The sequence below is a fragment of the Erinaceus europaeus genome, chromosome X, assembly GCF_950295315.1.
Source record: "Erinaceus europaeus chromosome X, mEriEur2.1, whole genome shotgun sequence".
NCBI lineage: Eukaryota > Metazoa > Chordata > Mammalia > Eulipotyphla > Erinaceidae > Erinaceus > Erinaceus europaeus.
Genome location: NC_080185.1, coordinates 72,628,958 through 72,656,229, shown reverse-complemented (window position 1 = coordinate 72,656,229; position 27,272 = coordinate 72,628,958). Strand labels below are relative to the sequence as shown.

Genomic DNA, 27,272 nt, shown 5'->3' with positions numbered 1-27,272 from the left:
TCCCAGACTTGATAGGCCTAGACCTTAAATAAATCCCTCTCTCCATTGTTTCCTGTCATTTCTATCAGGAAGAACAAAATTGACCCCTTCGTGGGTCCCCATAGGACCTTGCCCTCAACCTGGATCAACAATGGTAGAGAATGTTCCATCCTCCTAAGGGAGGATGGACAACATACTCTATGATACACCTGAAGAAGATGGGTCGATACTGGGCCATCATGGAATGTTCCTACTCATGACCACAGAATGTTAGGGATGTAGAGGTCACACAGGCTCCTAAGCTAATTATGGGCCCCAGATCACATCAAATTGATGGGGTTTACAGTAATATTTACACCTCTTTCCTATATTAGGGAGCTACTCTCTTCACTGATCCAGCTTTCTGGTCCTTTTCCCAGCCATGACATCATCTCCCCAAACAATAATTAGGATTCACCTGCATATCAGATTTCAGGCTCAGGAAAAAAAAAAACAAACCACTAGTACAGCTACAGGCCCTTTGGAATATAACTAAAATATGCCTACTAGCTATCTACAAAATGGAGGTCCCCCCAACGCTTCACCTGCACTATTCCAGCCTTTAGGTCCATAATTGTACAACAGTTTGTTTGGCTTTGTATATTAACTCTCTTTTCAGCCACCAGGTTCCAGATGCTAGCAGGATGTGACCAGACTTCCCTGGACAGACAACCCTACCTATGTGCCTTGGAGCTCCGCTTCCCCAGAGCCCTTCCCCACTAGGGAAAGAGAGAGAGGACGGGAGTATGGATCAACCTGTCAACGCCCATGTTCAGCGGAGAAGCAATTACAGAAGCCAGGCCTTCTACCTTCTGCATCCCACAATGATCTTGGGTCCATACTCCCAGAGAAAGTTAAAGAGTAGGGAAGCTATCAGGGGAGGGGGTGGTATACGGAGGTCTGGTGGTGGGAATTGTGCGAAGCTGTACCCCTCTTATCCTATGGTTTTGTCAATGTTTCCTTTTTATAAATAAAAAATTTAAAAAACAACATTCAAAGAAACAGAGAAATAAACCTTTGAGCCTTATAAAAAATAAAAATGAAAAAATGAAAAGGATTATGTCTATGTACAGATAATCTTTCCTTTTCTATTGATGAAATAACAGTTTACAACATAAGATTTTATAGGTTTAGTTTCCAGGCCTATACATATGTACATATCAATCATGCATCATTTCTCTAATAACCACCATACTTTTTACAATTAAAATTGAATTATCTGACTTGTGAATTCATTCATCACTTACATTCAGCACATCAGTAAAACCATCTAGTACTTTTGCTTAACATCTTTACATATTTCACATAGCATAACCTCAAGTTAGATATACTCTGTTCCCAATATAATCTTTTTAACAGGTGAGTAGTATTCCACTGACTATATAATCCACAACTTCTTTATTCAATCACCTATCAGTGAGCATTTAAACTGATACCATCTTTGGACTATTATGAATAGCGATGGTACGAAATAGGGTATGAATTAGTGTTCACATGCCCTTTGGATAAATGCCAAGGGACGTTGTTATAGGATTACAAGTTATGTTCACTTTTATCTTCTAACAACTCTCACTACTATTTACCATACAAGCTGCACCAGTATGTATTCCCGCCAACAGTGCCAAAGCTCCATTTTTCTCTACATTCTTGCCAGCATTTATTGTTACAAGTAAGACATTCTCACCAGTGTGAAGTGATATCAATATATATAAATGAATCACGCAAATCAAAAGTCAAGCAAGTGGTCCAGGAAGTGGCACAGTGGCTATAGCATTGGATTCCCAACCATGAGGTCTCGAGTTCAATCCCTGGCAACACATGTACCAGAGCGATGTCTGGTTCTTTTCTCTTCTTTTTTATTCTTTTAATTTTATTAGTGATCTACAAAACTATATGCTAACAGGGGCATAATTCTGCACCATTCCCAACACCAGGGTTTTGTGTCCCGATTCCCTCCACTGGAAGCTACAGTAGTTCTCCCAAGGTTGCAGATATGGGTTATTATTTCTATAACTATTTGTCTATATATATTTATTTGCCCACTTTTTCTCTCTCTTCTTTCTTCCTCATGAATAAATTCTTTTAAAAATAATTTTTTAAAAAAGCCAAGCAAAGGGAGTCGGGCTATAGCGCAGCGGGTTAAGCGCAGGTGGTGCAAAGCACAAGGACCGGCATAATGATCCCGGTTCGAACCCCGGCTCCCAACCTGCAGGAGAGTCGCTTCACAGGCGGTGAAGCAGGTCTGCAGGTGTCTATCTTTCTCTCCTCCTCTCTGTCTTGCCCTCCTCTCTCCATTTCTCTCTGTCCTATCCAACAATGACAACAACAATAATAACTACAACAATAAAACAACAAGGGCAACAAAAGGGAATAAATAAATAAAATAAATATTTTTTAAAAATGTTTAAAAAAGCCAAGCAAAACAAAAGTAGATCTGAATAGACCCTTCTCCAAAGATGGCAAACACACACACACGAAAAAATGTTCAATATCGGTTGTGTTTTAGGACTTTGAATATGTTGTTAGGTTGCCTTTTCATTTTGTGGTATTTCCTTCTGATATGTGAAAGCATTTTAACTTGGTGTAGTCTCATTTGTTTAAGCTTGATTTCCTTTCCATTGTCAATAAGGTTGCATCTCTAAATAAAGCTGATGATGCATCCGTGGAGATGATACAATGGATAAAGTGTTGGACTTCAGCTATAAGGTCCTGAGTTCATTCCCTTGCACCACATGAGCCAGAGTGATAGTCTGGTTCTCTCTCTCTGTCTTTCTCATTAAATAAACGTAATCTTATAAAGTAAAAATAAAGCTGATATAAGGCCCTGGGTATATCAACTACGTTTTCATTTATGCATTTTGTGGTTTATGGCATAATACTTGAGATTAATCTATTTTTAATTTTGGTGTGTGATATTAGAGATGGTGGATTTTCACCTTTTACATGTGACTATTACTTTCACAGCACCGATTGCTGCAGAATGTTTCTTTTCCCCATTATATGGTTTTGACTCCTTTGTCACACATTAGATTTTTCACTTCTGACCTCTCTATTCTGTTCCATTTGGCTGAGTACATGTTTTTGTTTCAATACCACAGTATAATTATTACTACTATTTTATAGTAGTTTGAAGTCAGGAAGACTTATTGCCACATTTTTTTCCTCTCTGCAAATTATATAGGCTAGTTATGGGTTCTGAATCATACAAATTTTAAAAATTGCTTATTCTATCTTCTTGAAGAAAGCCATCAGTAAGGTTTGATAGATGTTGTTAAAATTCGGAGGGCTCTAGCTGGCCGGGCTAGCTTCACAGGCAGGTAACAGAGACGACCAGAGACATATGGCTGGGCAGGGAAGCTGTATTTCTTTATTCAGGAACAGCGATTCATAAACTAAACCAAACTAATCACCAAATAGAACTCTGTTGTCTCTTTGCAGCGGTGCAAGCACTCTCTCTTACTCTCGAACTCTGGAACTCGGGAACCCTCTCTCGGGATTCCCAGGGGCGGGGCCAAGCGGGCCCGAGAAACTAACTGGACTGATCCAATTCTCTTGGCGGGGGAGAACTAGAACAACCCAATGTAAAGCATACAACAATTCCCCCTTTTCTTTTTAACTAAATGACTACAGTATCAAGGGTGTGGGGTGAACAGAAACCTATATCGTACAGGCATTTTTTAAAAAAGAAACTGGCACAAACATGGAGAAACATGCAAGCAAGTAACAAGAACCAGTGTGCTGTCAAGGGAAGGCCTGAGGGGGCCTTTTTTGCCTCTGTGGTCAAAACTTTATCAGCTTAAAAAAAAACATTTTTTGCCTCTGGGGGGCGTACCTGACTCAACGGGCATTTGCATGGGGGCGGGGAACGGCCTAGAGTCCCAAAGGCAACTGGCTGCAATTTACTTACTATGAAACAAAACTTGTTATTAGCATATTTCTAATAGAGAAGGAATTTGAGACTTTTACATATCAACAATGTCTTTTAACCTTTTGTTACACCCATTCAAGATGGAGTCACACCCTAGTTGTGTGTAGGAAAGGAAACCTCAGGCTTGAGAATAATTAGCATAGCCATCGTGCGATCTACCATTTCTAATAGAGAAGGTAATGGAGAGTTTTACATATCAACAAGTCTATTTAACCTTTTGTTTAGACCAACTTAGTTGAAATATATTGTTAACTAATTTTTACCTCAGACTTTAAATGTAAGTTAATTTTATCTTTATGAGAATTAAGTTGAAAACCTTTTTCATTTAACTTTGACTAGTAAGAATTTAGCCTTAAAGTTACTGTTTACCAAACTTTAAACATACACATAAACATGGTCATTAATACACAAGGAGAGAAACCTTTGTTACGAAGACATGTCATTTTAAACACGAATTTAAATCTGTACTGTCTTAGTTGTTGGGGGGGGGAGTGCGTTGTCCAGTAGTGGTCTCTTGGGCAGCTTCACTTCTAGGAATTGCAGGTTGCAATCTCTGTACAAATCTCTGTGTACTCCAGCTTGTCTGCCTTCAGACCAGACCGGCAGCTGGAGATCTCGTGTGCCCAGTTTCGGCAGGGATCCTGGGGGTCAGGGAGGTCCGGGATCATTCCAGAATTCATAGCAAGAGGGTGGGCGGGCCAGACTTGTAGAAGGTGTGGGCCTAGATGCCCAGGGGTGGCGGCCATGATAGGCCGCCGCATCCCTGCCCCATGGCCCTGCCATGTCTGCTGCCCTGCTCGAAGTGGCTGAGCAGCGTGGAGGGATCACGCTTTCAGTGCCCTGCGCCACACGGTGGAGAGCCGGCTCCTGTGGGCTGGCCTGCGTGCTGGCATTGGGCTCCTGTGTGGTGGCATCGGGCTCCAGCGTGTTGGCATCGGGCTCCTGTGTGGTGGCATCGGGCTCCTACATGCTGGCATCGGGCTCCTGTATGGTGGCATCGGGCTCCTGCATGGTGGCATTGGGCTCCTGCGTGCTGGCGTCAGCCTCCTGCGGGCTGCGGGGCTGCGGGCGCGGTGCGCGGGGTTGTCTGGGCGTAGCCGGCTGGCTGGCTGTTTAACCAGGTGGAAACAGCAGCTCCGTGCCTCGCCTCCCGCCCGCTGGCTATTCCCACTAGCTGTTCTGAGTTCGCCTGAGTGAGTGGAAGCCACAGAGTGGTCCAGAGATAAATGTTCCAGAAACAGCAAAACAGTCTCGTGAAGAAAGAGCAGAGGCCTTTGGAGATCTCTTCACAAGCAGAAGAGAAGGCCATAGTACATAGGTAGCCAAATTGTCTTTACTTATCTGAGAGATGCGCAGGTCAGCCCCACGTTGGGCGTCATTTGTTGTTAAAATTCGGAGGGCTCTAGCTGGCCAGGCTAGCTTCACAGGCGGGTAACAGAGACGACCAGAGACATACGGCTGGGCAGGGAAGCTGTATTTCTTTATTCAGGAACAACGATTCATAAACTAAACCAAACTAATCACCAAACAGAACTCTGCTGTCTCTTTGCGGCGGCGCAAGCACTCTCTCTTACTCTCGAACTCTGGAACTCGGGAACCCTCTCTCGGGGTTCCCAGGAGCAGGGCCAAGTGGGCCTACGAAACTAACTGGACTGAGCCAATTCTCTTGGCGGGGGAGAACTAGAACAGCCCAATGTAAAGCATACAACAGATAGAATTGTTGTGTTTCTTCCCACCACTTCCCCATAACTGTTGTGTTTCTATACATTGCTATATGTCAAATGGCCATTTTAATAATGTTTATTCTTCCAATACATCAACCTGGGATATCGTTTCATTTCTTTAAATCTTACATTTCACTTAACAGTGTTTTACAGTTTTTGTTATAAAGGCTTTACATGTTCTGTTAGGTTTATCCCAAGGTATTTTGTGGTATGTGTTGTGGTGTGGTGTGGTATGGCTTGGTGTGGCGAGGTGTGGTGTGGTATGTGTGTGTATTAATAGGACTATTTATTTTATCCTATCCTCTTACTAGTTGTCTGAAGAAAGCAATAAAAATTGTGTATAGATTTTTGTACCACATCACTTTACTAAATGTACTATTGACTTTTTGAGTTTTTTATGTAGAGTTTTTATGGTTTACTGTGTGTAATAATAACACTTCCTATGTGAATAGTGATACTATAGTTTCTTCTCTAAAGATCTGCATTGTTTTTACATCTATTTCTTGCCTGATTGTTCAGGCTAGGACTTCCAGAGCAATATTGCATAGTATTGATGAGAAAAGTATTCTTTCAGATCTCTAAGGAAAAGAGATTTTAGTTTTTTTGTATTGCCATCAGGGTTGTTGCTGGGGCTCAGCGGCCATTTTTTCCTCTTTTTATGAGATAGGACTGAGAGAAACTGAGATGGGGAAGGGGAAACAGAGAGCAGGGAGAGAAAGAGAGACACCTACAGACCTGCTTCACCACTTGTGAAATGACTCCCATGTAGGTGGGGAATGGGGGCTCGAACCCAGGTCCATTCGCACATTAATATGTGCACTTAACCAGGTGTGCCACCACCCAGACCCCAAGATTTTAATTATTAATAGTATATTCGTAAGGATCCCATGGCCTGGAAGCAATTTGACAAGGGGAGATGCAACAAAGTGGATTTCCTAAATACTCTGTTTTCAACAGAACTAGATATTAACCACTGAAGATAAATGTGAATTAAACTTTTTTTTTTTGCCACCAAGGTTATAGCTGAAGCTTAGTGCCTGCACTACAAATCCACTGCTCCTGGTGGCCATCTTTTTTCTATTGTTGTAGGACAGGACAGAGAGAAACTGAGAGAGGAGGGAAAGACAGAAAGGGGGAGAGAAAAATAAAGACCTGCAGACCTTCTTCACTGTTTGTGAAGGGACCCCCTCCAACACAGGTAGGGACGCGAGCTTGAACCGGGATCCTTGTGCCCGTCCATGCCCTCTGCACTATGTGCATTTAACCCAGTGAGCTACCTCCCAGCCTCCAACTTTTTGTTTTGAAGCTGGAAATGTATAAAGACATACAAAATCCTTCATCTGAAGTCTCATAATTGTGATTATCTTATACAGATGGAGTTCAATATTAAAAACAAAATGTACACTAACACATTACTACCACCTAAAGAATTCCGTCAGCTTTCATCACATAAAAACATGTATTCAGGAGTCGGGCAGTAATGCAGTGGGTTAAGCACAGGGGGCACAAAATGCAAGGACAGGCACAAGGAGCCCCCGGGTCCCCACCTGCAGGAGAGTCACTTCACAGGCAGTGAAGCAGGTCTGCAGGTGTCTATCTTTCTCTCTCCCTGTCTTCCCCTCCTCTCTCCATTTCTCTCTGTCCTATCCAACAACAACGACAACAATAATAACTAGAACAATAAAACAAGGGCAATAAAAAAGAATAAATAGGGAGCTGGGTGGTGGCACAGCAGGTTAAACACATGTGGCACAAAAGAGAATAAATAATTTAAAAATATATGTATTCATGTGTATATGTAGTTTCTATCAGTTTTCTATATGGCTCTATGCAACATCTTCCTATGTTGAGATCTGCTACATTCCCACCCCCTCGCAATCTATTGTATTTTTAATCTAACAGTTATTTTAAGACCATTATACATATGGAACCATAAGGTGTATAAGTTTTAGGAATTGTTTTTTTTTAAATCAGCATAATGCCCTTGAGATTCAGTAAGATGATGTCCATATTAATAGTTCATCTCCTTTTGTTGCTAAGTACTAGTCTATAAATGTTCTACAATTTATTCAGCTATTCACCTCAAAGGACATTTTGGTTGTTTCCAGTTTTGACAATTACAAAAATATTATCATTTTCTAGGGTAAATGTGTAATTGTAATACTATAATTCTTATGGTAAGTCCACACTGGACATTTTAAGAAACTGCAGGTGTTTTTTTTTTTTTTTTTTTGCCGTGTGTGTGTGTGTGTGTGTGTGTGTGTGTGTGTTTATAAAATTATAAGATCTTGGGTATAGTTTTTTTTTTTTTTGGCCTCCAGGGTTATTGCCGGGGCTCGGTGCCTACACCACGAATCCACTGCTCCTGGAGACCATTTTTTACCCTTTTGTTGCCCTTGTTGTTTTATCATTGTTGTAGTTATTATTATTATTGTTGTTCCTGCTGTTCTCTCACTCACTCCCAAGCTAACCTTAGCAAAGCAAGGACTGCAAAAGCTGAATAAGGGCAAGAGACTGGCATACTTTAACAATGACTCTTTAGTCACTATCAGGCCACCTCATTAGCTGAGGCCCTAGTCAGGGAGTCCTGAGATTCCCAAACAGACATGATGGGCCTAGACCTCAAATAAATCCCTCTCTCCATTGTTACCAGTCATCTATAGCAGGAACAACACAATAGACCCCTTTAAGACCATGCCCTCAACTTGGATCAACAACATTAGAGAATGTTCCATCCTCCAAAGGGAGGATGGACAACAAACTCTATGATACACCTGAGGAAGATGGGTCCTGATATTGGGGCAGCTTGGAATGTTCCTACTCATAACCATAGAATGTGAATTCAGATCTATAGGGATGCAGGTCACACAGGCTCCTTAGCTGAATATGGGCCCCAGATCACATCAAATCAATGGGGTTTACAGTGAACAATATTTATACCCCTTTCCCGTATTTGGGAGCTACTCTCTTCTCTGACCCAGCTTTCTGGTGCTTTTCAAGCCATTACATCATCTCCCCTAGACAATGACTTGGATCCACCTGCATATCATATTTGAGGCTCAGGGGGGAAAAATAGTATAGCCACAGGCCCTTTGGACTATAATTAAAATATGCCTACTAGCTATCTACAAAATGGAGGATCTCCCAACTCTTCATCTGTACTACTCCAGCCTTTAGGTCCATGATTGGTCAACAATTTGTTTGGCTTTGTATGTTAACTCTCTTTTCAGCCACCAGCTTCCAGATGCTTACATGATGCCGACCAGACTTCCCTGGACAGACAACCCCACTAATGTGTCCTGGAGCTCTGCTTCCCCAGAGCCCCACTCCACTAGGGAAAGAGAGAGGCAGGCTGGGAGTATGGATCAACCTGTAAATGCCCATGTTCAATGGGGAAGCAATTACAGAAGCCAGACCATCCACCTTCTGCATCCCACAATGACCTTGGGTCCATACTCCCAGAGGGTTAAAGAGTAGGAAAGCTATCAGGGGAGGGGAGGGGATACGGAGTTCTGGTGTTGGGATTGTATGGAGTTGTACCCCTCTTATCCTATGGTTTTGTCAATGTTTCCTTTTTATAAATAAAAAAAAGAAAAAGGAAAAAATAATTGCTTGCCTATATATTGATGAACACACATTTTCAAATTAAAAATGTCCCACTTCCTCTATAAAGCCCATATTTCACCTAGTCCTGGAACCTTTAGAGGGAGCTCACTTTCCTTCATGCTTCTCTCAGTTCATACCAACTGATACTACATCTGCTGATCCCAACCTAATCAATGCAACCAGTAACACCTCGGCATGCTTCACTTCAGACTGTGTTCAGAGACATCAGGCATGGAATGACAACCCTTTGGCCTCATTACTCAGCCACCAGGTTATAGATGCTACCATGATGCCAACTGGACTTCCCTGGGCAGACCACCTCACCAGTTTGTCCTGGAGTCCTGCTTCCTCAGAGCTCTGCCCCACTAAGGATAGAGAGAGAGAGACAAGCTGGGAGTATGGACTGACGGGCCAACAATTATGTTCAGCAGGGAAGCAATTACAGACCTTTACCTTTTGCACCCCATAATGACCCTGGGTCCATACTCCCAGAGGGATAGATAGTAGAAAAGCTATCAAGAGAGGGGAGGGGATACAGAGTTCTAGGGGTGGGAATTATGTGGCATTGTACCCCTCTTATCCTATGGTCTTGTCAGTGTTTCTATTTTATAACTTTTTTTTAAATGTAACACCCTATACATTAGCACAAAATAAATTAAATGTAGGTATAAATCTACCATATTTTTAGATCTATGAGGAAAACTACAAAGCTCTGATGAAAATAATCAAAACAGAATTGAATAAATAAAAGGATAACTCATATAGGATGACTCAAGAGTGTCAATGTCTGCTTTTCCCAAATTTAATCTATAGATTCAATATAATTCAAATAAATACTGTAGGAAGTAATTTGATATATATGAACTCACTGCAAAATATATACTGATAAGCAAAAAAGACCTATAATATACAGTGTAATACTAAGAGAAAAAATAGCCAAGAAGGACGACACTACTTAAGTTCAAAACATATCATGAAACTATAGTGATCAAGATAGTATCCAATTGGCAAGAGGATAGACAAATAGATCTATCAAAAAGAAAAAGGTATACAGAAACAGAGGGGCATACATAAAAATAGTCACGGTCAATGGCAAGCCACTGGAGAAAGAAGAATCTTTGCCCAAAAAAAATGGCTTTGAAACAATAAATGAGGGGGAAAAAGGGTAAAGACACTGACCTTACAACATTCAAAAAAATTCGACTTCAAATAGATCGGAGACCTAAATGTAAAATACTACAGAAGACAGATAAAGGGAGATGAAAGAAAATCTAGGTGTTTTGGTTTGGCATTTGCCCTTTTTTAGAAATTATATATAGGTATAATCTATAAAACACTGATAAACTGAATTTCACAAGTATTTAAAACTTTTATGAAAAATACTATTAAGAAAAGCAAAATAAGAGGCACAGATTAATAGGAAATATTTGCAAAACATCTATCTGATAAAAGAAATAATAACAGGGGCTGGGCAGTGGCACACCCAGTTGAGCACACAAGGACCTGGGTTCAAACAACCCCCTGAAGTCACACATGTAAAGAGGAAGCTTCACAAGGAATGAAGCATTGCTGCAGGTATCTCTAAGACTCTCTCCCTTTCTATCTCCTTCCACCTCTCAGATTCCCTCTCTCCTATCAAATTAATAAACTAACGTTTTGAAAAAAAAAAAGCTCTTCAAATTCAGCAATAAAAAATGAACAACACCCTCATACACATGAACATCTAATTTTTGAAAAAAGGGCCCAAACTATTAAATGGAGAAAGCAGAGTCTGAAAGACAGCGGTACATCTGGTTAAGCACACAGTACTAAGCACAAGGATCCATGCAAGGATCTGGGTTAGAGCCACCACTCTTAACCTACAGGGGTAATGTTTCACAAGTGTTGATGCAGATGTCTATGTTTCTTTCTCCCTCTCTACCCCCTGCTCCTCTCTCAATTTCTCTCTGTCTGCTCCAATAAAAATAGAAAACATGGCCACCAGAAGCAGTAGATTCACAGTGCCAGCATCAATCCCCAGCAATAACCCCTGAGGTAAAAAAGAGGGGGGAGCAGAGAAAGGAGAGTTAGTTACTTCAACAAAGAGTGTTAGAAAACTGGGTTGAAACTTTCAGAAAGGGAGTCGGGCTGTAGTGCAGTGGGTTAAGTGCAGGTGGCGCAAAGCACAAGGACTGGAGTAAGGATCCCGGTTCGAGCCCTGGTTCCCCACCTGCAGGGGAGTCACTTCACAAGCGGTGAAGCAGGTCCCCCTCTAGGTCTTCTCCCTTCTCTCTCCTTTTATCTCTTTCTTATCCAACAACAATGACAACAATAATAAGTTCAACAATAAAACAACAACGACAACAAAAGGAAATAAATAAATATTTTTTAAAAAAGAAACTTTCAGAAAAAATGAAACTGAACCATTATATTTCAGCACACACAAAAGTAAACTCCAAATGGATCAAGGGCTTGGATGTTAGACCAGAAACTACCCAATACTTAGAGGAAAATATTGACAGAACTCTGTTCCATCTAAAGTTTACAGGCATCTTCAATAATGACTCAAATCCCATTTCAAGAAAAATGAAACCAAAAATAAACCAATGGGATTAAATTAAAAAATTTCTGCACAGAATAAGAAACCACTACCCAAAGAGACTGCTTATAGTGTGGGAGAAGATCTTTACATGCTATACATCAGACAAAAGATTAATAGCCAAAATATATAAAGAGCTCACCAAACTCAGCAACAACAAGAAAACAAATGACCTCATCCAAAAATGGGCAGAAGGTATGAACAGAATGTTCACCAAAGAAGAGATTCAAAAGGTCAACAAACATGAAAAAATGCTCCAGGTCACTGATTGTCAGAGAAATGCAAATGAAGACAACAAGGAGATAACCATATCACTCCTGTGAGAATGTCATACATCAGAAAGGAAAATAACAACAAACGCTAGAGAAGCTGCGGACACAGATGAACTCTTTTACACGGCACCAGTGGGAATGTAAATTGGTCCACCTCCTGTGGAGAAAGAGCAGTCTGGAAAACCCTCACAGGGCTAGAAATGGACCTACCTTATGACCCTGCAATTCCCCTCCTGGGGATAGATCCTAAGAATTCAGACACACACATCCAAAAAGATAACTGTATGCTTTTATTTATAGCAGCACAATTTGTAATAGCCAAAACATGGAAGCCATCTAGCTATCAAATAACAGATGAGTGGCTGAGAAAGTTGTGATACACACACACACACACACACACACACACACACACACACACACATTGTATGCTTTACATTGGGTTGTTCTAGCTCTCCCCCTGCCAAGAAAATTGGATCAGTCCTGCTAGTTTCGCAGGCCCACTTGGCCCCTCCCCAAGGAACAATGAGAGGGTTCCAGAGTTCCAGAGTTCGAGAGTGCTTGGCACCGTCGCGGGGCAAAGAGGCAGCAGAGTTCTGCTTGGTGATTAGTTTGGGTTAGTTTATGAATCGTTGTTCCTGAATAAAGAAATACAGCTTCCCTGCTCAGCCATATGTCTCTAGTCGTCTCTGTTACCCGCCCGTGAAGCTAGCCCGGCCAGCTGGAGCCTCCGAATTTTAACAACAAATGGAGCCCAACAGGGCAGGGCCGCGGCAGCCTATCATGGCCGCCACCCCTGGGCACCTAGGCCCACGCCTTCTACAAGGCTGGCCCACCTGCCCTCGTGCTATGAATTCTGGAAAGATCCCAGACCTCCCGGACCCCCGGGATTCCTGCCAAAACTGGACACACGAGATCTCCAGCTGCCGGTCTGGTCTGAAGGCAGACAAGCTGGAGTACACAGAGATTTGTACAGAGATCGCAACCTGCAATTCCTAGAAGTGAAGCTGCCCAAGAGACCACCACTGGACAATGCATCCCAACAACTAAGACAGTACATATCTAAATTTGTGTTTGAAATGACATGTCTTCGTAACAAAGGTTTCTCTCCTTGTGTATTAATGACCATGTTTATGTGTATGTTTAAAGTTTGGTAAACAGTAACTTTAAGGCTAAATTCTTACTAGTCAAAGTTAAATGTAAAAGGTTTTCAACGTAATTCTCATAAATTAACTTACATTTAAAGTCTGAGGTAAAAATTAGTTAACAATCAATATATTTTAACTAAGTTGGTCTAAAGACCTATGCACACCTAGGGTGTGCCTCCATCTTGAATGGGTATAACAAAAGGTTAAATAGACTTGTTGATATGTAAAACTCTCCATTACCTTCTCTATTAGAAATGGTAGATCGCACAATGGCTATGCTAATTATTCTCATGCCTGAGGTTTCCTTTCCTGCACACACCTAGGGTGTGTCTCCATCTTGAATGGGTGTAACAAAAGGTTAAAAGATGTTGTTGATATGTAAAAGTCTCAAATTCCTTCTCTATTAGAAATTATAGATTGTGCTGTGGTTATGCTAATAACAAGTTTTATTTCATAGTAAGTAAATTGCAGCCAGCTGCCTTTGGGACTCTAGGCCGTTCCCCACCCCCATGCAAATGCCTGTCGAGGCAAGTACGCCCCCCAGAGGCAAAAAATGTTTTTTTAAGCTGATAAAGTTTTGACCACAGAGGCAAAATATGGCCCCCTCAGGCCTTCCCTTGGCAGCACACTGGTTCTTGTTACTTGCTTACATGTTTCTCCATGTTTGTGCCAGTTTCTTTTTTTTTTTAAATGCCTGTACGATATAGGTTTCTGTTCACCCCACACCCTTGATACTGTAGTCATTTAGTTAAAAAGAAAAGGGGGAATTGTTGTATGCTTTACATTGGATTGTTCTAGCTCTCCCCCTGCCAAGAAAATTGGATCAGTCCCGCTAGTTTCGCGGGTCCACTTGGCCCCGCCCCAAGGAACCCCGAGAGGGTTCCAGAGTTCGAGAGTGCTTGGCACCGTCGTGGGGCAAAGAGGCAGCAGAGTTCTGCTTGGTGATTAGTTTGGGTTAGTTTATGAATCGTTGTTCCTGAATAAAGAAATACAGCTTCCCTGCCCAGCCATATGTCTCTGGTCGTCTCTGTTACCCGCCTGTGAAGCTAGCCCAGCCAGCTGGAGCCTCCGAATTTTAACAACACACACACACACACACACACACACACACACAAAATAGAATACTAACCAGCTATTAAGAATGATGAATTCACCTTCACCTCATCCTGGATAGAGCTTGAAGGAATCACATTAAGTAAGATAAGGCAGAAAGATGAGGAATATGGGATGATCTCACTCATGGGCAGATGTTGAAAAAGAAGAATTTAAAAAAGGAAACACAAAGTAGAACTTGGACTGGGTTTTGGTATATTGTGCCATAGTAAAGGACTGGGAGAGGGGAGGATTGCAGATCCTGGAGCATGATGATGAAGTACCTAGGCTGAGTGGTGAGAAAATTTGCACATGTACCAACAACTGCATTTACTATAAACCATTAATCTTTCCCAATATAAATACTTTCTAAAAATGAACAATAAAATTAGAAACTGGACAAAAATACCTGATAGGCATCTTACCAATGAAGATAAACAGATGGCAAATAAGCATATAAAACAATGATCAAGGGAGTCGAGCGGTGACTTAGCAGGTGGCGCAAAGTGCAAGAACCGGTGCAATTCCCTGGCTCCCCACCTGCATGAGAGTTGCTTCACAAACGGTGAAGCAGGTCTGCAAGTGTCTATCTTTCTCTCCCCTTCTTTGTCTTCCCCATCTCTCTCCATTTCTCTCTGTTCAATCCAACAATGACATCAATAACAACAATAATAACTACAACAATAAAACAAGGGCAACAAACGGGAATAAATATTTAAAAAATAAATAAATAAATGATCAATATTTTAATTTAGAATCAAGAGAAACCATTATAAATGACTATTATGATGACTAAAATTCGGATCAAGTACACCAGTATTTACTGGTGACAAGGATATGCAGCAGTGGAAAATTTCATTCATGGCTGATGTGAGTACAGAACAGAAAAAGCTACTTTGGAAGAGTTTGTCAGTTTCTCACAAAAGCAAATAAAGTACGAAACCATATAATCTAGAACTCAGACTCCATGGTAATTATCCAGATGAAAAAAAAAAGTTCTATCCACAAAAAAAAAACTTTTATAGATTTGCTCCCAACTGTTGAAATCTGAAAACAATAGATACATGGATAAAATACTATGGCAAATCCAACAACTGGATATTTTTCAGGAATAAAAAGTAACGATCAAGGTACAAAAAGACATTAGTAGCTCTGAAATGTATTTGCTAACTAAGAAGCCAGTCTAAAATGTCTACAGTCTATTTGATCTCAACTATATGACATTCTAAAAAAGGAGAAACTCATACAGTAAAATGATCAGTGGTTGTCAGGGATTTGGAAAAAGATGGAAGGAAGAATGAACAGGTGGGATATGCATAATTCTTCAGATAGTGACACTATTCTGTATGTCTTAATACTGGATTCATGATGTTATGTATTTCCCATAACCTGTGTATAACACAGAGCCTAAACTCTAATGTAAACTCTTAACTTGGTCAATAAGTATAATGAAGTTGTTATGATTGATCAACCAGTTATAACAAATGTACTACACTGGGAAGGCTGGGAGTAACTCACCAGTAGAGCCTACATACTCACATGGACATATCCTAGGTATGAACCCCTAGTCACTACTTGGGTGCACCATGCAAAGGGGAAATTTCCCAAGCAGTGGAGCGGTGCTATGAATGATACAAAGGTGAAATCAAACTATCTACAGATGGCTGACAAAGCCACTACAAATACAGTACATTATGCCTGAAATACCAGCAAAGGGAAGCTCGTTCTTTACTGTCATATTTCTTTATCAACCAAGACAAGAACCAAATCTGATCAAGTGAGGACTTACAGTTTCCACAGTTTCTGCTCTAGCATATAAGTCTTTGATCTGTTTTGAGTTAGTTTTTATGCTCAGTGATATGTGGTGGCCCTATTTTGTTTTGTATGTCACCTCCCAGTTTTCCCAGCAACATTCACTGAAAAGACTTGATTTTAGTAGCTGGATGGTGACGCACTAGGTTGAGTGCACATTACTAGACACAAGGACCCAGGCTCTAGCCCACAGTCCCCACCTGCAGGGGAAGATGGGGGTTTCACAAGTGGTGTCTCTATATCTGTCTCTCCTTGCCATCTCCCTTTTCTATCTCTAGCCAATAAATAAAACAAACAAATAAAATATTTTGTTAATAAAAGCCCATTTTATGCTCTGGGCCATTTTGCCACCGATTTACGGTCCATATGTGTAAGCTCTTCATTCTAGCCTATTGATCTGTGAATGCATTTCTGATTAGTACCTCTCAGTTATGCTTCCTGGAGCCCTATAATAAAGTTTGAAGTCAGGAAGTACAATGCCTCCATGTTTATCCTTTTTTTCCTAGGAATGCACTCGCAACTCTCAGGTTTCCATCTTTCCATAGAAATTACCATAGCATTTGACTCAGTCCTTTAAATAAATTAATTAGAATTTTAATAGGGATTGTGGGGCCAGGTGGTGGTGCATTCGGCTGTCCGTACATGTTACAGTAAGGAGCCGGGTTCAAGCCCCCAGTCTCCACCTGCAGGGGGAAAACTTTGCAAACGGTAAAGCAGTGCTGCAGGTCTATCTATCATCTATCTATCTATCTATCTTCCCCTTCCCTCTCAAGTTCTGTCTCTAAAAAATTAATTAAATATGTTATTTAAAAGTATGGATTGTAGGGAGTCGGGCTGTAGCACAGCGGGTTAAGCGCAGGTGGCGCAAAGCACAAGGACCGGCATAAGGATCCCGGTTCGAACCCCGGCTCCCCACCTGCTGGGGAGTCGCTTCACAGGCGGTGAAGCAGGTCTGCAGGTGTCTATCTTTCTCTCCTCCTCTCTGTCTTCCCCTCCTCTCTCCATTTCTCTCTGTCCTATCCAACAATGACGACAACAACAATAATAACTACAACAATAAAACAACAAGGGCAACAAAAGAGAATAAATTAAAAAAAAGTATGGATTGCACTGAATCTGTATATTACCTTAGGTATGAGGAACTTTTTTTTTAATTTTTATTTATAAAAAGGAAACACTGACAAAAACCATAGGATAAGAGAGGTACAACACCAAATAATTCCTACCACAAGAACTCCGTATCTCATCCCTTCCCCTGATACCTTTCCTATTCTTTATCTCTCTTGGAGCATGGATGCAGGGTGATTATGGGGTGCAGAAGGTGGAAGGTCTGGCTTCTGTCATTGCTTCCCCGCTGAACATGGGCATTGGCAGGTCGATCCACACTCCCAGCCTGTCTCTCTCTGTCCCTAGTGGGGCGGGGCTCTGGGGAAGCAGGGCTCCAGGACTCATTGGTGGGGTCATCTCCCCAGGTAAGTCAGGTTGGCATCATGGTAGCATCTGGAACCTGGTGGCTAAAAAAAGAGTTAACATATAGAGCCAAAAAAAATGTTGACTAATCATGAAGGCTGGAATATTGCATAGAAAGAGTTGGGAGGGTCTCCGCTTTGTAGATAGATAGTAGTCCTATTTTAGTTAAATTCCAAAGAGCCCATGACTATACTAATTTTTTTTTTCCTTTTTTTCCTGAGCCTAACATCTGATATGCAGGTGGAACTAAGTTATTGTCTGGGGGAGATGTCATGGCTGGGAAAAGGACCAGAAAGCTAGATCAGGGAAGAGAGTAGCTCGCAAATATGGGAATGGTGTATAAATATTGTTGACTATAAACCCCATCGATTTGATCTGATCTGGGGCCCATATTCATCTTAGAAGCCTATGTGACCTTGGCATCCCTATAGATCTTAACTCACATTCTGTGGTCATGAGTAGGAACATTTTAAATATGTTAATTCTCCTTCCCCCTCCATCACTTCTCCTTTTATATTTATTTATTTTCTTTACCAGAGCACTATTCAGCTGTAGCTTAAGGTAGTGCTGGAGATTGAACCTGGGACCGCTGGTGCCTCATACACAAAGGCTTTTTGCATAACTATTGTACTACCTCCCCCAGCCCTCATATATTTTCAATGTGCAAGTCTTATACCTCCTTTGTTAAATTTATTCCTAGATACCCAATTTTTATCCTACCATAAATGTTACTGATTTCTTCTTGTCCCAGATTCTATAGAAGAATTCTACCAATTTCTGTAGGTTAATTTTATAGCCTACATCCTTAATCTATTGCCTAATTCACAAGATTCCTACTGGATCCTTCTAGATTTTCTACATATACTATCATGTTGCCTGAAAACTGTGATAGCATTATTTCTTCTCTCCCAATTTGAATCTCGTTTTTCTTACTGAGAGATTGTATGGCTAGAACTTTCAGGACTATGGCTAAGAGTAAGTTAATAGTAGATGACCATATCTTTTTCCTGATCTGAGGGAAGATAGACAGTTTTTCATTATTATGTATAATGTTAGCTGTGGATTTGTTGTATTTATTCTTTAGTTGAAAAATATCCCCTTAGTATCCAGTTTTTACAGGTTTAATCATGATTTCAATGTCATTTCTCTTCTAATTCTTTATGTCCTTCTTTTATAAGCTTTAGGCTTCCTTTGTTCCTATGTTCTTTTACAGAGTATACAAATGTGAGGCTGGATTGATTATTGGAGCATGTTCCAGATATGGGCCTGTATTGTTATTAGATTCATGAAAGAATGCTGAAACTTGTTGAAAGCTTTCTCTATACTTAGTGAGATTATCATGTGATTTTTGCATTTCAGTTGTTGATATGGTGGATTACATCAACTGACTTACATATGTTGAAACTTGCTCACATTCCCAGGATAAATCCCACCTGGTCATCATGTATAATCTTTTAGTATAGTGCTGTTTCTGACTTTCTAAAACTTTTGTTCAGGATTTTAGCATCTATGAAAATCAGAGATATCATCCTGTATTCTTTATTCACTGTGTAGGTTTTCATACTAGGATAATGTTGACTTCACAGATAGTATTAGTAGTACTTCCTTATTTTTAAAAATTTTTTAAGAGTCTGAAAATGTTGGGTAATAGTTCCTGTATGCTTAACAAAAGCCATTTGGTCCTAGAATGTTGTTTTGGGGAGTTTTTTGACCAGTTTCAATCTCATCTCCCACCATCCACTCCACCTTCAACAAAGACTCATGACTCCGGATTAGCTTTCTCAGAGAGACAGAGAAGCACAGAAACAAAGGGAGAGAAAAAAAGACACCACAGCACCAAAGCTTCCCCTCAGTGTGGTGGGGTCTAGGATTGAACCTTGGTCGCATGCATTATAAAGCAAGCAATCGCTGAAGTGAACTATCTTGCTAGTCCTCAATATCCATGATTGCAATTAATTTCATCACTTTCTATTCCTTCTGATTTAGCTATGGGAAGTTGTATAAGCCTAGGAATTTATTCATCTCTTATAGGTTCTCTAGCTTAGTGGTTTAAAATTGCTCATGGTAATTCTTTATGATCCTTTCAACTTTTTAAATATACTTATTTATTTATTTTCAGTGGAGAAAGAAATTGAGGGGGCATGGGAGAGTTAAAGAGAGACATCTGCAGTAGCACTGCAGCATTTGAGAAGCTTCCCCCCTGCATGTAGGGACGAGGGGGCTTGAACCTGGGTCTGTCTGCACCATAATGTGTGTACTTAGCCACCAGGTGTGCAAATATCACCCAGCCTACTTTCAACTTCAACTGTCCTCTAGTTCACTAATTCAAAAGTGTTCATTATTCTGCTCTTGTACCATCATTCTTACTCTTTAGCTTGCTTACTATATCTCTTCAGTATTTTTTGGACTTGCCTCTTACTTTCATTTGTTTATATCTTTATTGATGTTTTCTTCTACTGATTTACTCATTACAGTGAACATTATGAACATCAAGAATTTGAAGAATTCAACTTCAAGTAGCTTATGTTATACCTGATGTATTTGGTTTCTTGGGGTTTTTGTTTGTTTGTTTGTTTTTGGGGGGGTACTTTTGTCTTGACTCACTGGTAAGGATGATTTCCTTTGTCTCCCAACGAAAACTGGTACACTTCGGTCACCTGTACTACGTATCCTTTATGTGCTGGGGTTTGGGCAGGGGCACCCTATGTGGAGGATGGGTTAATTCTAGGTAGAAACGGAGATTTCCAGCAGCTAGTACTTAAGAGTCAGTAGCAGTGTATCTGTTCTGGAGGTAACTGGGTGGGATTCGTATATCTCCTAATATTACTGAGATGGAGATGTTATTACTTGGGTCTAGGGCAGGGTGGCAACTGATTTACTTACTCGCATTAGAAGTGGAAGCTGTCAGGCTCAGGCAAAAATTAGCTGAGCCGTAGGCCCCTTGGAATATATCTAAAATAGACTTCTTAGCTTCTTCCAACATGAATACACCAAATTTCATCTGCTATATACTTAACTTTATCAAACAATTTGTTCTGCTTTGTATCTTAATGCTTTTCAGCTACCAAGTTGCAGATGTTACCTTGATGCCAATCAGACTTACCTGGGCAGACAACCTCACCAATATGTCCTAGAACCCCACCTCCCCAGAGCCCTGCCCCACTATGGAAAGATAGAAACAGGCTGGGGGTATGGATCAACCTGTCAATGCCCATGTCCAGTCGAGAAGCAATTACAAAAGCCAGACCTCCCAACTTCTGCTCCCCATAAATAGCTTTGGTCCATACTCCCAGAGGGATAAAGAATAGGGAGCCTCTAGTCAAAAATTTGGGAAATGTAAAAAAAAAATTTTTTTTAAAATAGGGAGCCTTCCAATGGAAGGGGTGGTGGTAGTAATTGTACCCCTCTTATCCCAAAATCTTCTTGATCATTATTAAATCACTATTAATATAAAAATAAATATGTAAATAAATAAATAAATGGCATTGTGATAGCTGGGTGTAGGAGTATCCAGTCTATCCCCACAGCTAATGGGCAAAAACAATAGGCAAAGAGTTGAAGTTGTTAATTTTATGTGAAGATACTGTAAGTAGGAGCATCAGATATATTTCCCTGACAGTGGTGAGACACGGTCACCTCTGACAACTGACACAGAAGGCCCTATGCCAGCATCTTCTTTGACCTGGTGTGGACTAGGTCAGTGCTCGGGGAGGCATCGGGGTTCCTTTGCCTAGCCCCTCTTCAGAAGGCATGCTGGCTAGGTGGACAGCATGGACAGTATCACCTTTCCTGAACCTGCTCCTGCTCAAATCCACTAAGACAGAGGGGGTGGGAATGCTAAGGAGGCACAGTCAGCAAGACTACGACAATGCGGCTAAAGTCAGGAAAACCTTGCTTGTCTAAATGGGGACTATCAAAACTGCGGCTTTTAGCAGTAATGACTCCCTCCTTGAGTCATCTGGAAAATTAGGTATACCCTAGCTATCACCCCAATTAAACATTTATGTGTTGTCTTTCAATATAGTTCCAAACACAGTGGCTAGTAATTGTTTGCTGGTGTTTTCTGTCCCAAGTGATATCTGAGGAAACATTCCTGTCTCTTGCTCCTGACTCTTGCAAGTTGCAAGGCTTTGGAGGCTGGGGCTTGACAACAGCTTTCTTTCTCCTCTGGATGTCCTCAACCTGCTGCCACTCAGTGATGCCTCAGTGCTTGCAGGATTGTATTATTCTGTTTCTCACCACCTGCCTTCATTTCCTCTATTACTGTCACAGCTCTTATCAAGGCGTAGGTCTTTTTCCATGTGGACACCTCCAAATTTATGTTGTGACTGTCTCAGACTTCAGTGGAAACAAAGGTAGTGTCACACTCATTAAGCCACTTTGGACTCTGCTTCCCATTTTTGTTTCACTTGACATTACACTGCTATTTACTATCAATTTACTGGAATTGAACCTAGACTAGAAATATATAATTAAGTAAAAGCCAATAAGGCTTATTAGAACTTATTTCATAAAGTTCCCAAACAAAATAGATGGAACTGGAGGTGATTGTGCTTAGTGAAATAAATAGATATAAGACAACTACCAGATGGTTTCACTCATATGTAGAATCTAGAGATCTGATTCATATGAACTTGGAAAAAAAAATCCAAACATAACACAAGCAATCTACCAACACCCATGTTCATAGGGGAAGCAATTATAGAAGCCAGACCTTCCACCTTCTGCATTCCACAATGACCCTGGGTCCATGCTCCCAGAGGGATAAAGAATAGGTAAGCTATCAGGGGAGAGGATGGGATACAGAGTTCTGGTGGTGGGAACTGTGTGGAACTGTACCCCTCTTATCCTATGGTCTTGTCCATATTTCCATTTTATAAATAAATTTTTAAAAATCCAAACAAAACAAAAGCAGGCAAACTATAAGACTTGTGAGAACTTTGGTAATTATCTTTGGGAGGCTGGAGGGTGGGGATACAGAACTGTGGTGGTGAGTGTGGTGTGGAACTATACATTCTAACTTTATAGTCCTTTAACAAATTATTAATTACAAATATAAATATTTTTTAAATAAATGAATAACGTTCCCTATGCTGTGTTATAACCAATGATCCTATATCTTACATTAAGTTTCAGAAATAAATACCATTAAATTGAGGCTAGTAGAATTCTCAGTCATAGACCTATCAAATAATTTCTACTGACTACATACATAAAAGAGTTATATTGTAATGCTTACCAATGTTGAATAATAAGCCTGTATGTCTGAAACCCATAGGCTATAAATCAATTTAGCATAAATAGAATTTTTCTAAAAAGAATTGTATAACTGAGTGGCTTAAAAGTCATAGTATTTCTTAATTATAGCAACAAATAACATATAATTCACTTCTTACCTTTGCACCACCTAAAAATCCCAGGGAAATGGCAACTCTTGCACGCAGATCTGGCCTATCTTTGGGCCATACATAAGAAAGCATTGCTTTTATGATTTTCCGAGTATCAACATCTTTTAACTATTGAAAGAGAAAAAAAAAAGTAGTGAGCAATACAGTATTTCAAATACAACTACATTCAATGATACAGAATTAAATATTTGGGGCAGGTATAGCTAACATAATGGTTATGCAAAGAAACTCTCATGCCTGAGGCTCTGAAGTCTTGGGTTCTGGGCTGGGCAGTGGCATACCAGGTTAAGTGCACATAGTACTAAGCAAAATCTCAAGTTCAACCCCCAGCACCACCATAAACCAGAGCTGAGTAGTGCTCTAGTTAAAAAGGGAAGGGGAGGGGGAGGGGAGAGGGAGAAGAGAGGGAGAAGGAGAAAGAAGGAGAAGGAGGAGAAGGAGGAGGAGGAGGAAGAGGAGGAGGAGGAGGAGGAGGAGAAGGGAGAATGGATTAAATATCAGGCAGTGGTGGATAGCATGCTTATCCTAAGAGACTGCTATGCCTGAGGATCCAAGGTCCCAGGTTCAATCCTCTGCACCAACATAAGTCAGAGCTAAGCAGTGCTCTGGTTAAAAAGAGAGAAAATTAAATCACCATAATCTGAGAGGTAGCACAGTGGGTGGGACATTAGATTCTCAAGCATGATGTCCTGAGTTCAATCCCTGTCAGCACATGTAACAGAGTGATGTATGGTTCTTTTTCTCCTTCTTTCTCATTATAAATAAAATCAGGGGCCAGGTGGTGGTGCACTGGATTGAGCACACATGTTGCAATGCATAAGGGCCAGGGTTCGAGCCCACAGTCCCTACTTGCAGGGGCAAAGCTTTGTAAGTGGTAAAGCAGTGTTGCAGGAGTCTCTCTGTCTCTCTCCTTCTCTATAATCCCCTTCGCTCTCCACTTCTGGCTGTCTCTATCCAATAAATTAATTAATTAGCTAATAATAATAATAATATACATTATAAATACATTTAAAAATTTTAAAAAGACTTTAAGAATATTTATTTTCATGACAGGAAGCACAATATTGCTCATCTCTGACATAATTATAGTAGGAGTTGAACCTGTAACTGTTGTGGCCTCAGGCATGAAAATTAGGTTCACTACTGCTGTTTATCTCCCCAGCCCAGAACTGACATTGAAGTCCATTATAGTGTAAAACTAGCACTCCACTAGGATAAAGAATAAAATATTTTATTTTATTATTTTTTTAACCAGCTCTGGCTTATGGTGGTGTGGGGAATTGAACCTGGGGCTTGATGGAGCTTCAGACTTGAGAGTCTGTTTGCATAACCATTATGCTATCTACCCCCGCCCAAGAATAAAATATTTTAGAAAGGTCTCGACTATACACTGGAATTTGGCAACTTGTAAGTAAACTGTACCTAGGAAATCCACATGAGGTGAACAGAACCTCTACTTCACAATAATTTTAATATGCTATCTCAACCTCCATTTCAGGGCAACCTACACACTTCACCTCTTTTTGATATGGTTTTCACTGTTATCTTTATTACAAGAAGCCTATCCTAGGACAGAATTTTCATGAAGTGCTCCCTTGCATTATCACAGGAAGAGAAGTCTTTTTTTTTTTTTTTTTTCTGCTTCTGATTTTATATGTTTATTTATCTGGCAAGTTCATGGGAATCAGATCTCTAGGCTGCACAGATGAGTGAGACCACCTGGTGGTTGTCTTTCACCTCTTTACTTACTTTGCTGAGCATAATCACCTCAAGTTCCATCCACTGTGTCCCAAAGGAAACAATATTATCTTTTTAAAAAAATTATTTTTTTTAATTTTTATTTTTTATACCAAAGCGCTCCTCAATTCTGGCTTATGATGATATGGTGGATTGAACCTGTGACTTTGAATCCTCAGGCATGAGAGTCTCTTTACATAACCATTATGCTATCTACCCCTGCCCCAATATCTTTTTTTTTCAATTTTATTAGTGACTTAATATACTGATGTACAAAATTATGAGATAACAGGTATATAATTCTGAACTGTCCTGTATCCCTATTCCCTCCACTGGAAATTACAGTAGATCTCCCAAGGTTGCAGCTATGTGTTGACTATTATTCCTATAACTGTCTATATTTATAAATATTTGTCCATTTTTTCCTGTGGTCCTGCCTTCTCTTTCTTTCTAAGTCACACCTCCAACTATTGCTACTTCCAAATGCCATTCCTTTTTTCATCTTCCCTCTCTGGGTCCTGCCTGAATTGGAGTTCAGAGCCAACTGATCATCTTCCCCTAACATTTCTCTTCCTTTGGAAATATGGACCAAACTTCTTTATGGGGTGCAGAAGGTGGAAGGTCTGTCTTTTGTAACTGCTTTTCAATAATTCCAAATAAACATGGGCAGTGTCAGGCTGATCCATACTCCCAGCCTGTTTCTATCTTTCCCTAGTGAGGTAGGGCTCTGGGAAGGTGAGGTTTTGGGATACAGTGACAAAGTCATCTACCCAGGGAAGTCAGGATGGAATCACGATAGCATCTGCAACTTGGTGGCTGAAAGGTAATAAGATATTAAAAAGCAGGACGACATGATCAATAGTCATTCTTTTTTCTTTACCCAGAGCACTCTTCAGCCCTGGCTTATGGTGGTACTGGAGACTGAACCTGGGACCTCAGAAGCATAAGAGTACTTCCCAAAACTATTATGCGATCTCTCTAGCCCAAATGTCTCTAACTTCATATGGATTCTGTATGACCACAGGAAAAAAACAATGCCAAATTAAAAACTACGATGTCGAGAGTCGGGCGGTAGCACAGTGGGTTAAGTGTACATGGTGCTAAGCACAAGGACCAGCATAAGGATACCGGTTTGAGGCCCCCGTTCCCCACCTGCAGGGGAGTCGCTTCATAAGCGGTGAAGCAGGTCTGCAGGTGTCTCTCTTTCTCTCCCCCTTTCTGTCTTCCTCTCCTCTCTCCATTTCTCTCTGTCCTGTCCAACAACAACATCAATAACAACAACAATAACTACAACAATAAAAACAACAAGGGCAACAATAGGGAATAAAATTTTTAAAAAACTACAATGTCAGTCACAAATGCTCTCCCCCTAACTACTGCTTACCTATCAGTATACAGGTTATAAGGCTGGAAAGGTAGTTCACCTGGGAGCTCACAATGATAACCATTATGTCTGTGGTTGAAAAAAACTGAACGAGACACTCAGGTTAGAATCACTTGGCTACCATCTATTTCTGAGGTATGAAGTCATGTAAGTTATTGGCAGAATTATGGCCTACTCTGGTAATAGCACATTTTGGAGTATCATTTATCCATCATAGTATGGCCTGTAGTACCCAACATTTTTTAGCAAAGACTATATATTTTGAATATTAAGTCTACTATTGTACTGTGGCAAATCATGAATGATGAGTAGACAAGGGATAAACCTGGTCTCAGAGGACAGGAGACCTATTTAATGTAAGTTCAGGTCTAAGTATTTTATGACAAGAAAAAAATTCATTGATAACAAGGAAAGGTCAAGCGGCAGGCCCTGCGCACAAGGATCCCGGTTTGAGCCCCCAGATCCCAACCTGCGGGGGTGGGGGGGGTCGCTTCACAAGCAATGAAGCAGGTCTGCAGATATCTCTCTTTCTCTCCTCCTCCTCTCTCAATTTCTCTGTTTTTTTTTAATTTATTTTCCCTTTTGTTGACTTTGTTTTTTTATTGTTGTTGCAGCTGTTATTGTTGTTCTTACTGATGTCATTATTGTTAGAAAGGACAGAGAGAAATGGAGAGAGGAGGGAAAGACAGAGAGGGAGAGAGAAAGAAAGACACCTGCAGACCTGCTTCATTCACCTCCTGTGAAGTGACTCCCCTGCAGGTGGGGAGCTGGGGACTCGGCTCCTTGCACTTTGTGCCATGTCTCTTTGTCTTACCCAATAAAGAAAAATGGAAAAAATGGCCTCCAGGAGCAGTGGATTTCTAGTGCCAGCACTGAGCCCCAATGATAACCTTGGAGGCAAAAAAAAAAAAAAAATGAATGGTCTAACTTTGAGAATGTCATATATCAGAAAGGACAGCAACAATACTGTTAGGACAGGTTGTGAGGGTAAAGGAACCCTCTTAGACTGCTGGTGGGAACCAACCCATGTAGAGAGCAGTCTGGAGAATTCCCAGAAGGCTAGAAATGGACCTACCCTATAACCCTACAATTCCTCTC

General features: G+C 40.7%; 2 protein-coding genes across 3 annotated transcripts in view; both read right to left on the bottom strand.

The window, feature by feature from the left end:
• The window catches only part of ZDHHC15 (zinc finger DHHC-type palmitoyltransferase 15), a 394,441-nt gene that overhangs the window by 164,915 nt on the left and 202,254 nt on the right, over nt 1–27,272 (bottom strand). The window lies entirely within an intron of this gene.
• Nucleotides 1–27,272, bottom strand: part of ABCB7 (ATP binding cassette subfamily B member 7) — a 123,834-nt gene that overhangs the window by 52,421 nt on the left and 44,141 nt on the right. For both annotated transcript variants that reach the window (XM_007526070.2, XM_007526071.3), the window contains one exon: nt 23,042–23,161. In XM_007526070.2, the coding sequence (XP_007526132.1) occupies nt 23,042–23,161 (120 nt within the window). The remainder of the gene's footprint in view (nt 1–23,041; nt 23,162–27,272) is intronic.